Genomic DNA, 12,789 nt, shown 5'->3' with positions numbered 1-12,789 from the left:
TAGTGGCCGTCGGTGTGACAGTAAATGGTTTTCCATCTTTAATTAATGACAGGAATGAGAGAGGTGGATGAAATCCACTAAACTGGCACTGGATCTAGTTGTGTATATCACAGAGCCATCAAAGGGTAATCCTCAGACGTGCACAGCACCGTGCACCTGCACGTGTCATCGGCCTGTTGGAGCGACATGTAACATGTCAGCTCAACCTTTTTTATTCTAATTGACACCAAAAAGCTCTGAAGAGGTTTTTATAAAGGAGTAAAACCTTTGAAATGTACCAAGTTCTTGAAATTCTGAAGTAAAACAGCTGCTATCTAAGCTGGAAACTAGGAAAATGTAGACAGATTATTGGTTTACAAATCAAAATACAAAGTTTAACAAATGTATTAGACCAGCACAAAATGTAAGGTTTATGCCACAGCTGCCCTAAAGTACCAGTATTGGTAATTACCAAAATCATTTTTGATGTTTCTGTGATGGTTAATCCACAAGTAGGGTTTGGAAATTATACTTTTAATGGAAAAATATAAATAAATGAATATATAAATATATATAACTGTAAATAGTATAGTTAAGCAAATTATTATTATTTTTATTAAGATGTCAACTTAGAGTTATTTACTTGCATTCCTGAAGAGACAAATTTAGTTAAATATTGTGCTTGATTAATTTTTGACTTTAACTGAGCACAATATTTGGGTATAAAAAGATGAATTCACTTCATTATTTGACTAATAAATAAAAATCTTATTTTCAGTTTTGTCAAAGTTTTTGACAGTTTTCTAATCTAATAATTTTGGTAACTACTGTCTGCATAAGACATTTTAGAACCACCACAGTCTGGAGCTAAAATAGTCTGTGACGTGATGTTATTTTATATAAATAGCTGATATTTATATTTATTTTTCATCTATTTCCTCTCAAGTATTAAATAAAGCGTTGAGAGTCACAAATCACATCACAGGTGTTCGTTTTTGTACTTTGTTTAGAGACAAAAAATGTTTTCTGACAGAAAAGTTGAAATGAAGTTAAAATAGTATTGGTATCAATAGATGTTATCCTAACTGATTAACTAAGGATTCAGTTTACACCCAAATTATTTTTCTATTGGATAACAGACAGACTGCTTATACAGTTATTTTTAACAGCACCCAGAGCAGAAATAGACAGAAAATGTACCGTCAGGTATTTTATCTTAATGCAACTTTGCGCTGCAGTTCGTTTTCTTTATAAACCTGACCTTGGTCTAGGTTCTCATTGAATCTAGGCTTTTTGTTCCCTGCGTACTGTTCTGTTACTCCCCGCTATGCTGCTGAGCAGGGAGATGACAGAACAGAAGGATTTCAGAAGTACAGCCTGACGAACCACGACTCACGAGTCTTATTGATGGATGATTTTGCAGCTCCTATTTTTGGCTTCCTGTAGAGCCTCCAGTTTGAATAGTGGCACTGGCAGCTGCCCACTGATGATACGGCACAACCAGCCTGCCTCCAGAACCCGCTTCATAGGCAGATTGTCGCCGTACACGTCATAGCCACATCATTCTCCGTCGCACGTAGCAGGAGGTGACCCCTGGAAAGAAAGATAAATATCCCAGCCTCCTCTGCGAGTAGCCCCCACCCCCCCTTTAGGATTGATCATGCAGCCAGGCTAGTGCATAAGCACTGATAGCCTGCATGCCGTACACTAAGTGCATCGGTATGATTGATTAAGCCAAAAGATTCATGATGCACTGCACCTGAAGATTATTGTTCCGTGGGACTGAAGTCTTAGCTTATGAGTGGCTTCAAAACATAAGGCAGGATTCCTCAGCTTCAGGAGCAAATGTTAGGTTATCACAGTGTAACTTTAGATTCGGAGTCAGAGGCTTTGGCCTCTCAATCTAATTGTGAATGAGTAGTGGGACAAAGCCTGCTTTGGATCAGCGCACAGGTGCCTGCTTTGCAACATGATTTATTGATGTCCCTCGTGGCTTCAATGGAGGACTTCAGCGAATGTCACCGGTTTTCCTATGCACTCAAAAGAGCCCTAATTCAGCAGGTTTTCTTGCATAAATTGCCCCTCCCTCCCTCTCTGCCTCTGTACACCCTACGCTTTGATAATGGAAAACAGGTTGACACCATTAGTCAAATAAACGAGGGCACAGTCTCGCAGTAGTTTTAGCCGGGCCGTTATTTGTCTTCATGATATTAGCATGTGCTTTTCTTGATGGTGATCGGCTGAGTGACATAGCTAGCGAAGGCAACAGGTTGGTGCGAGTGATAAACGGGCTCCTCTTCATGAAAGGAGAAAAAGCCTCAGTTCACCAGCGAAGGTTCAAACTCCGCACTCGCCTCCTCACTCCTTCTTTCATCATCGCCACTGAAAGTGGTCTGACTCCTTTTGTGGGTGTTTTTCTGCTTGCGAGAAAATATCATGTCAGACTGAAAACAGCCAACATGCACGAGGGTGGGAGGGGAAAAAAAGCATGCTGAGTAAACGGGTGCCGCTGACTATGACAAATGCTTCTCTGTGTGCCCTGCTCCAGCTCAGTTTTTCATGTCTAACCTTTTTGCTTTTGTCCACGTCTCAGCGTGATCAAACACACAGGAAAGGGTGCACGATCAGGCCCACTCGTGCACATTTTCCACCCTTTTTTCCCCTCTTTGCACTCCGTTTTCTCGTTTTCTTTTCAGTGCTTCTACTCAGTAATGGATGTCTGTGAAGCTCAGGATACTTCCCTGGTCTTTTCAATAATTTCTCTTGTTAATACCCCTCTATGTGTCTTTGTGGAGGCCAGTCCAGGCTCTCTGCCTGCTCACACTCTCTCTCCATTCGCCGGACACACAGCCGTCATGACAAATTACACCCATTTGGCTCAGTGTGCAGCACAGTGTATGTGTAAAGACAAGCAGGTATATGTAATCACTGCAGACACAGAAATTCAACAACACAGACTGTACAGGTCAGGAATAGGTGGATTTCCTGTTTTCAGAAAAAAATAAAGATGCAGGTGTAGCAGAGGGCAGAAAACACGATAACTCGCCTATTATATTATTATATTTCCTGTTTTTAAACACGTAACTTTTCCTGTGCAATCTGGGTTTATGTAAAGCAGACGTCAGAGGGTGCATTGCACATAAAGTCTATTTCAGAGAGAAAGGAATAAACATACTACCCCGTCACCATCTTCCATTTATTTTATTCCTATTAAATCTGCCCAATAAGGCTAAACCATCAGTTGGAGTGCCGACATTTTCCTTCAGCCGTGCTGTGTCGTTGTGTATGCTTTTATATTTAACTGCTGCAACTTTTAGTCTTTAGCTTAACACATAAGAGTCAGTTGTAGGGATACAGCAACAAGCAAGACGTTGGAGGTGCTCCTCATGTCTCAGCTCTTTTTTTTTTCAAACCACAAACACACCACTGTTTAATAAGAAAGTCAGTTTATGCTATACTGCATAGAAAAATATTACAAAACGTAAAAATCCAAAGCAGTCAACAATGAGGGGACCTGTTGGCTCTCATTTGCTGTGAGGATCACTGCAAACTAACCCTTAAAACTAGCAGAATGGATTGATGAGTGTGTTGTGGACATCCCCAGATTTAAACTGTATTTGACCGACGTGTTAGGCAGCACAGTCATCAAAGCAAAATGAGGGAATAATGTAAGAATTCCTCCCGCAGAGACCTGCAGGTTCAATGATCAGTGCTGAGGTGCAGTAAAGCCTTTTTTGGTGGCTGCCCATTGATTTCTTAGTATTACAGTATAATAAACCACCTTGTTCATAATAATGTATTAATTATGCACAGGCAAAGCTACAGCCACAATATAGCATAAGTTATTGCATAAGTTATCTGCCATGAGGGTCTCATAACTGCTCCCCACAAAATCAAATATCTGTTTTCCTCTGGCCTCTGGCACTACTTGAATTGTTTTGTTGCTAGCTGTCCAGTTTTGATATTTATGGTATCTGGAGATAACTGTTGTGGAGATGCCCGTCTTCTTTTAAATATAATGCCACTAAATTGAAGTTGCCTTGTGGTGTTCAGAAAATGTATTTCAAAGAAACTCAGCAGCAGTGACTCTTCATGCAGTCACCCCAAATAAATCTATTTCCTTTCTATTGAGTTATACTTCTTCTGGTTCGGTGAGAAACTCCACCACGTATCATTTCTCTGCACCATTCAGAGCTCGATGGCTAATTTAGGATCACCAGTTGAACCTAATTTTCTCTGGACTGTTGGAGGAAACCTATGGAGGCAGAGGGAGGACATGCAAACCACACAGGAAGGCCACAGACTCAAATCAGGAACCTTCTTGCTGTGAGGCAGTAGTGCTAGCCACTGAAACACCTTGCCACACAAAACTAATTTCAATTAGAGAGCCTTGAAGGAGTCCTGTAATGTTTTTTTTCTTTCATCTCACATGATCACAGAATTGGAAGCATGCCTGCCGCCTTCTTTGGCCACCTGATCCATTTTAGCCAACTTTCTTTGCCCCTCACTGGAGGACAGAGCTCTGCACCTGACACGACGACATTAAGGGAATCCTCTCTTTGACATCATACAGAGCCAAGTGTCGAGTGTTTACAGCAGGTCGGCTTACACTGACCTTAATATTTGAACCTTTAGCCACGTTTAATATGAGAATCCACCAGTGTAAAAGCATACTGGTCCCCAGTAATTATAAAAGTAAATGTCAGGGTTACATCAGAAAGAGCGTCACTCAGAAAAGCTAATAAATCATAAATCTCCACACCTCTAAAACAGAATCTAAAGGTTGACCTCATTTTGTGTCCTGCACTAATTAATATTTGGGCAGTCAGACATCAGTGCATGCTAACTTTTTAAAAAAAAAAATCAGTTTTGGCCCTTTTCACATTTTAGATGTGATGTTTAATAAAATATAATTCGACTAAACTGCTAAAGTCCTAAATGAATATTAATCTCCACGCTGGTTACAGATCAGAGAAGCCCATGTTTGAACTAGCCGGGAGAATCTGTGCCAGTGCATTTAGTTTGTTCATTTCTGACATAACTTTATAAAAGGACGCTATGTTTTATTCAGCAGCAGAGTGTCAGGTTGCCGGGTTGTGACAGCCAGGCTTGTGTACTGATTGAAGGCATGACTCAAGCCAGACCCCGTCATGATAAACATCCTCTCTCTTAATCGGCCTCCGTTACCTCTTTTATCTCCTTATTTAAAGCCTTCTTGCATCTACGTGGTTTCAGTTTGCACGGAGACATCTTACACCTTCCTATCCAAGGAGTCACTATTTAATTCGTCCCGATTCAGTGATTCGGCCTCGTTTCGGAGGTTGATTTTTGTCCTAATATGCACACGATTCACATTACCCAGCATCAGTAAAAGACTAAACACCTTACAGTTGACAGGCTGCATTTTATTCTCCTGCTTAAAAGATAATTTGAGGAAAAATAGAGCATCCATAAATCAACAATGGCCCCGCGTGTTGTCTCCCCAGACATTGGTCTGGAGCGGGCTCTGTGGATTAGAGACGTGACAGACCTGGTTAATGGAAGGCAGTGCCGGGCCCTCTCTCCTGCAAGTCTGTGTGATTGAGTATGGAGGAATATGATTAATGATTCAGAGGCTGAGTTTAAATAGTCAGTGCTTTGGGGTTCTGCCCGAGTGTATTTTAAACCCCTCGTGGAAGAAAATGGAAAAAATATTCCTGTGGCGAATAAATTATACTACTAATAATATTTGATCTCTTACTGCAGCTCTTTGTTGTACGTTCTACCCAGATTTCTGTTTCTGTCTTTTTCCATTGCTCCTTAATGATGGTCATAACCTCTCAGTCATATTAGTACCTCGTGACTGTGTTTTGAGGTATTTTTTTTAATGAATTAACCTCAAATTTACTTGTTTGAGGGTCTACAGCTCTGCCTGTGTACACAAGCTGTTTTCTTTCCCTTTCCATTTTTATCTGTTGAGGTTTTCGTTTGTCATCAGCATGACCATTGCATATTATTAAGGTTATAATAGACATAAAAATTGAATAAGATTTAAACAGAATAAATATTTTGTATTTTCCTTTTTTCCGTCTAATCTTTAAGCCAGTTTTTAATAAAAGATTGTGAATGATGATCGTTAGTGTAATCAGTCAAATCTGATCCCACTAAAGCCTGATAGAGCTCATTCGCATGTGTCACAGCACTCGATTTACCATAAACTGGTAGAAACATTCAAATGAGCCACTAAAATAAGCTGACATGCTTTCTTATTAATGACAAAAAAAACCAACATAAAACCCCACTTTATCAGCAGCAAATAAATATATGGCCTCTATCAAATACACTATTTCTTGAGTGTTTAGGGAATCTTTCGACATTCCTACTTTGGACATCCACAGACGGAAGGAATGACATTTGACCCAAGTGCCACAGACAGGTCTGAGAAGTTGAAGAGTGATCTCACACTGATAATGGTCTGTTTGTGGCATTTGTTGTCATTAAGATAAATGTTAAGTAATGCTGGTCTTAACCTTGAAGCAATAAGCCAGTGATTGGTGTCAGACTAACTTAATCGCTTCCCTATTTCAGTAACCGTGACTAAAACACACTAACGTGCAGTCTTTTTAAAAAGAAATCATCCTGTTTCATTCCTAATGATCAAGATATAGTCGATCTAGCCCTTAACAGATTTTAAAATAAGGTAAATAAACCTCAGATGATCAACCACGGATGAAATATCACACCATGTCATATTCATTTAACAATAACGAAGACAAACTGGAGAAGCACTGTGTCAAAAACTAAACGCCACTTATGATTCAGTAGTTTGTAGAGACACCTTTAGCAGAAGTAATTTAAAGTAATTCTTTTTTTGTATTACTTTATCAGTCTCTCACATAGTTGTGGAGGAATTTTGCCCGCTCTTCTGTACACCATAGCTTCAGTACTTCGCAGGCATTTGTTTATGTACTTTCTACTGTCTCTAAAGTTCCCAGCCTTTCAGTCAGGGAGAGGTCTGGACTTTGACTGGCCATCACAGCACTTTGATTCTTTTCTTTTTCATCCTTTCTGCAGATTTTCTGCTGTGCATTGTGCATCGGGCCAAGCATACTGTAATTCATTGTTTATACGTCTAAGCAAAAACTCCTTGGAACGTCTGCAGGTTGTTCAAACGCCGCAGATAGACTTCTGACCAAATCTGCTACGTACTCGCATTTTACACCGTTGCTAATACAGCTACGATCTGTGGACTCTGTGGATCTGTGAATTGCATTTGTCTTACTTTTTGTCTGTGTTCTTTTAAATGCCCTGGATTTTTTTTTTGTTTTTTGTGAAACACTTTGTGATTCTTGTCTTGAAAAATTATAAATAATTTTTTTGCCTTACTTACTTACTTAACTATATAAAGGACTTCAACTCAATGACTGCAATGCACCCGGGTCCTGTGGCTGCAAAACAAGCCCAAATCATTACCCCTCCACCACCGTGCTTGACAGTCGGCATTAGGTGTTTGTGCCGATATGCTGTTTGGTTTTTGGCTAGTGTGGTGCTGTGCATTATGGCCAGCCATCTCCACATTGGTCTCATCCATCCAAAGGACATCGTTCCAGAAGTCTTGTAGTTTGTTCAGATGCAACTTTGCAAACCTAAGCTGTGCTGCCATGTTCTTAGAAAAAAAAGCGGCTTTCTTCTGCCTTCCTATGCTTCTTTATTGTTTTCCTAATTGTAATTTCATGAACTTTAACATTTAACACGCTAACTGAGGAATTTAGAATCCGAGATGTAGTTCTTGTGGGTTTTGTTTTTTGTAGTGTCTGGCCTTGGGGTAAATTTGCTGGGATGTGCACTCTTGCAAAGATTGTAAACTGTCTTCAATGTTTCCCACTGGTGAATAATCTTTTTCTAACTGTAGAGTTATGGACTTCACATTGTTTGGAAATGGCCTTTTAACCTTTCCCAGATTGATGGGCGGCACCAGTTGCTTCTCATGCCTCCTTAGCATCTGACAAGATGTTCTGCTTTCATAAAGATGCTCACACTTGCTGATTAACAGTTAATCAAGAGCATTTAATTAGCAGCTTCTGGCTTCTACCTAGTCTCTTAATTCCTTTGGAAGCAATGAGGATGTTCTTAGGTTTTCAGAAACTGTTATATGTCTTGTTTTGTAATTTATCTGAGGTTATATTTACCTAGTTAGAAGACCAGCTGAGGACCAGATGTTTTTATTATGGCTTGATATGTAAAACCTTCAAATTGAAGACCGTGTTGTGCTTTCTTTGTGCTATGACTGTATACCAGAAAAGAATTTAGATGATATTTATTGTTGCGTAGTCTGTTGTCTGAATATAGAGTCTGCACAGTGGGGACTCTGCTAATGTGTCGGATTAGTTGTGATTAAGTATAAATAAGGGGTGGAAAGGAGAGAGTTAATGTGGAAATTAATAAGCCCTTTCACATTCCTCCCTCTATGACTTTCTAGCTGTCTAGATAACACTATTCCCCGCTGGCACCTGCTAATGTCTTGTCACTACGCAGCCTCCTTACGGGATTGAGCTTGAGAAAGCAAATCTGTCAAGCTCTTAGAGATGGCTTTAGCATTTTAAGTAGGCCATACTGACACTGAGACTGTCATAAATCAATCTACTGTATTAATTGTAGAAAAATCATTAGAAGTCATTATGTCTACTAACAAGACACATTTCACCATCTGACTGTTGACTCGATTTTATGATGACAAAGGACAGTGTAAGAGGTGAACAGAGTAAGCATTTTTCCTTTATGATAAAATCATCTTTTTCTATTACTATTTTTCTATTTTTTTTATGTCATGTCTAAATATGCAAATGAGACCTTATATATTTAATGTACCAGAGTGCATAATTCCCTGTAAACTTTGGTTAAAGTAAGGTTAAAAATTCTAGTTTCAGCTTGTTGACATTTGAAACTCAAAGGTTTGTACAGAGGGGATTTTTTAATATCTCTTTTTAACACTTCATAAATTAGGAAATAACCAAGTTTTAACTGATGGACTAACTAATATAGATCTGGTACTTTACTGGTTACTCAGGTATTTTGTGCGACTGTCCAATGGTAAATGTGTAAAAAAAATAAATCTAAATGTTGTCTGAAAGGACAAATTAATGACTTACACATGAGAAAACTTGTTTTTTTTCCTGATGTCTTGCTTTAAACAAGAACATTTATAGAAACTGGATTGCTAAGAATATTATTTGCAGCTATATCTTGATGTTTTATTACAAGAGAACTGCATGTCCAAGGAGAGAAGCATCCTCTCCGTCCCAGCTGCCACCTTATCCATGCACAGATACACGCAGTAGCGCTGTTCTAGTGAATAATGCAGTTAATAAAGCAATCTAGTTAAACTAGGTGACTGACACGCATAACGCTTCAGTAGATTAAAGGCTAAGAAGCATAATGAATGCAAGACAATGCCACACGTCTCAACTAAACAGCCGAGCAGTCAGTTATAGCCGCAGGGCTGCAGCTTCATCAAGGTTTGCTAAACAAAATGCACAGGAGAAAAAAAAGAGTTTTAAAAAATCAACTTTACAGGAAACAATCAAGAGTTCGTGAGACTAAAAAGGATTTCTATGTTATTCTGTTTGCATCTGCAGGTGTTCTAGCATTCCTAGCACTGCCAGCAGGACTGGTGTCATCAGCACAGGAGCTGTACCTCAGCCACACATCCCAGGACTCTGTCTACATGGCAGTCACACACAGCAGCCCCCTGTCCTCACCCAAACCTCCACCCCTGGACTGGCATCAGGAGGGGTCGAGTAGCGGGGAATGGTCACCCAAAGGCATGCAACCCACAAATGCCCTCCTTCCTACGTCTGCTCTTCCCCCTTTACACTTGCATCGGCTTGTCCAAGCTTCCAACTTAGCTCGTGAGGATCCTCCCAGTTATGACAGAGTCACCCCAAACACTGTGAGCACTGGCAGTCATGTGAATCACCCCAAAGAGCCCAGCTCTGATGTTGTAAACAGAAGTCTCATGCACAAATTGGTCAGGGCCCATAACCCAGTTACAGTCAGCACTAACCAGGCCAGCAGCAGCAGCAGTCCTAAATTTCCTAATGCAGAGAGGCCAAATATAGATGTGGAATCTGCTGCTATAGGGGCCCCAAACCCCCTAGCACCTCTGTCCAGCTCTGGAGCAGAAAAAGGGGATGCACTCGATGCAAACCACACAGGGCCTCAGAAGCTGAGTGTAGAGGAACTCGGGCAGCGGTATGCTCCACGCCTGCAGCCCCCCTCTTCACTCTCAGTCGATGCTGATGCTGCACGAGGCCTGAAACTCAGGAATCACGCTGTAGGATCCCCGCACCACGCCATCACCCTTCGCGAGGTGCATGGAGTGGACGAGCCCCCCACTGCTCAGTTGGTTGTCACTGTCAAGAGCCCACCACAGAATCAAACTTTCACTGCGCCCAGCGCCCCGTCCACCGTGACGGGCGTCACAACACAGAATTCAACACTCACGCCCGCCACTCGCACTGCAGCGAACGACATCCCCACTGTGGAAAGTCAGTCTCAAGGTTCTGTTCAAGGTAACAGCACTGACCTGCTAGGGAATGCAACTGCATATGGGGAGCACTTCTCCAAGAGCACATCAGTCAAGATGGAACAGCAGGCAAACAGCTCAGAGCCCACTTCCACAACCAGCTGGAACTTCCAGATCACACAGTTGCCAATCACCACCCCGACACCTGGCCACAACCCAGGCACTGCTATCGACTCCACGTCATCCCAAAAGGACATCTGCTTTAGCAGGATGGCCATCGTGTGGATCGTGCTGGCCATCAGTGTGCTCGTGTCCTCGTGTTGTAAGTAAAACCAGAGCAGCTTGGAAAACAAAGAGAGTCACATTCTGTCTGAAAGAAATGGTTTGGTATTTAAAGAATCTCAATCGTCTGCTGCACTGCAGAGAGTTTATACCACCTTCACACTTGTATATTTAATAAGAAGCCACAGAAGCCACCGTGTAGTTTCACATAAAGAGTGGGAAGAAAAAGAGAAATGGCCTTAGTTAGATAGGCATATCTAAGTTAGTGGGTTTCCCTTGTTTGGTTGTGGCTTGAGATTCATATTTAACCTCTTTACATTCACCTGCTTGTGGTGACCTGTTTTTTATCGATTTAGCTTCCACCTTCTTTCATCCAATTTAAGTTTACACATGCCATAGTTAAAAAGTTTAAGAAAAGCTGCATGAAAATGATTTAAAAGGTAACATCTTGTGGGTTTTTTGGTTTTTAATGTGCTTGTGCTCAACCCTTAATGGTTTAGCAGCAGCCTATGTGTTAATCCTCTCATCTCACTATTGGAAAAAATGACACCGCACCAGGTCACAGTATTTTATATTGTAGATCACATTGTTATAACACATGCATATTTTAACCATTAGTAGTAATTTTATTACATTTCTGAAGTGAGTTTAATTCATTCTTAAGTTTTGACTTTTCTTGTCTTCGTTTATCTCAGTCAGCTTCTAGATTTCCCAGAATCCCTTTTGACAGCCTCCAGTTACACTTCAGGGCCGTTCCTTATGAAATTAATTTGGTTTAAAAGGTTTTCACTGGTGAAAAGCTATTCCACCCAAGGCAAAATATAATTTTGTGCACTCCAGTCCACTGAAAATGAAGTACTTTTACTTTCTGATTCCTGAAAGCCTTCTCGTATATTTTCACCGAACGACTGGCAGCTCAGAATTTGCAGTATTGATTTCCAACTGCAGCATGTTGTCCTGAAACATGACAGGCTCTTGCCGAGCAGCAGGTGTGGGTGATTTCAGAGGCTTTTTGAAGCAGCAGCTATTCCCGTTTCTGTGCTGAGCCTTGTTTTTTTTCCTCTGCCCGCTGTAGCTGTGCTGTTGACTGTGTGCTGCATGAGGAGGAAGAAAAAGTCTTCAAGTCAGGAGAACAACCTCAGTTACTGGAACAACGCCATCACCATGGACTACTTCAGCAGACACGCCGTGGAGCTGCCCAGAGAGATACACACTCTGGAGAGTGAGGTACAAACTACTGACACTGTTAGGCTGCCTTTCTGTTACTGCTCTGCACCGCACACACTTAAAGAGGCCGCACATTTACTTGACGTTTCGCTATCAGTCAGCAGAATGCATTTAATGAATATGGAAACAACAAGAGGATCCATGTCCAATCTCCCCTGTCAGCAAGCCCCGAGGCCTTCTGAAGCCACTTGAGCATGACGCTGTGCCGCTGCGATTAACGAGGATGCTATTTGGAACAAGCAAAAGACAAATTTTTCCTCAGGGCATCTGATTCTTAGACAGTTCTTCACATCAAGCATTCACTTAAACTTACAGCAGCAACTGAATCTCAAAGACTGGCTTCAGTGTCAGTATACTGAGTAGTCTTTACTGATACATTATTAGTAACTTGGTATTAGTAATCAATAAACCTCAGCTGAGTGGGTTTAATTACATACAAGACTGCAAACTTTTAGTGAAGCATCATTTTAGTTATATTTATCAATAATATCGGTCTGTGCATGCTCAAAAGATAGAAACCAGTATATAAAAATCCAAAGATTTAAAGTTAATTTTCTGATATTTTTGAGGCATCCAACAAGCATTCATTATATTTAAATCTGTTTAAAAGAAAAGCATTAATAAGCCAAGATCAGTGTTTCATTTAACATGAGTGGTGGGACCCACTGCAGGTGCTTCAGATTACTGCAGACAAAAAAATGTGAATAAAAGACAAAAATCTGTCAAGCTTAATCAATAAATAAACCTTAAGAAAGATCAAAGATCTTCAGTCATTCTCAAATTATCAGAAAGACTCA

General features: G+C 40.7%; 1 protein-coding gene across 1 annotated transcript in view; it reads left to right on the top strand.

The window, feature by feature from the left end:
• Positions 1–12,789, top strand: part of tmem108 (transmembrane protein 108) — a 56,807-nt gene that overhangs the window by 39,555 nt on the left and 4,463 nt on the right. Inside the window, exons 3-4 of the mRNA XM_040044495.1 lie at positions 9,594–10,805; positions 11,841–11,992. Of these exons, the coding sequence (XP_039900429.1) occupies positions 9,594–10,805; positions 11,841–11,992 (1,364 nt within the window). The remainder of the gene's footprint in view (positions 1–9,593; positions 10,806–11,840; positions 11,993–12,789) is intronic.

The sequence above is a fragment of the Simochromis diagramma genome, unplaced genomic scaffold, assembly GCF_900408965.1.
Source record: "Simochromis diagramma unplaced genomic scaffold, fSimDia1.1 OVJJ01000602.1, whole genome shotgun sequence".
NCBI lineage: Eukaryota > Metazoa > Chordata > Actinopteri > Cichliformes > Cichlidae > Simochromis > Simochromis diagramma.
This window is presented reverse-complemented; position numbering and strand designations above follow the sequence as displayed.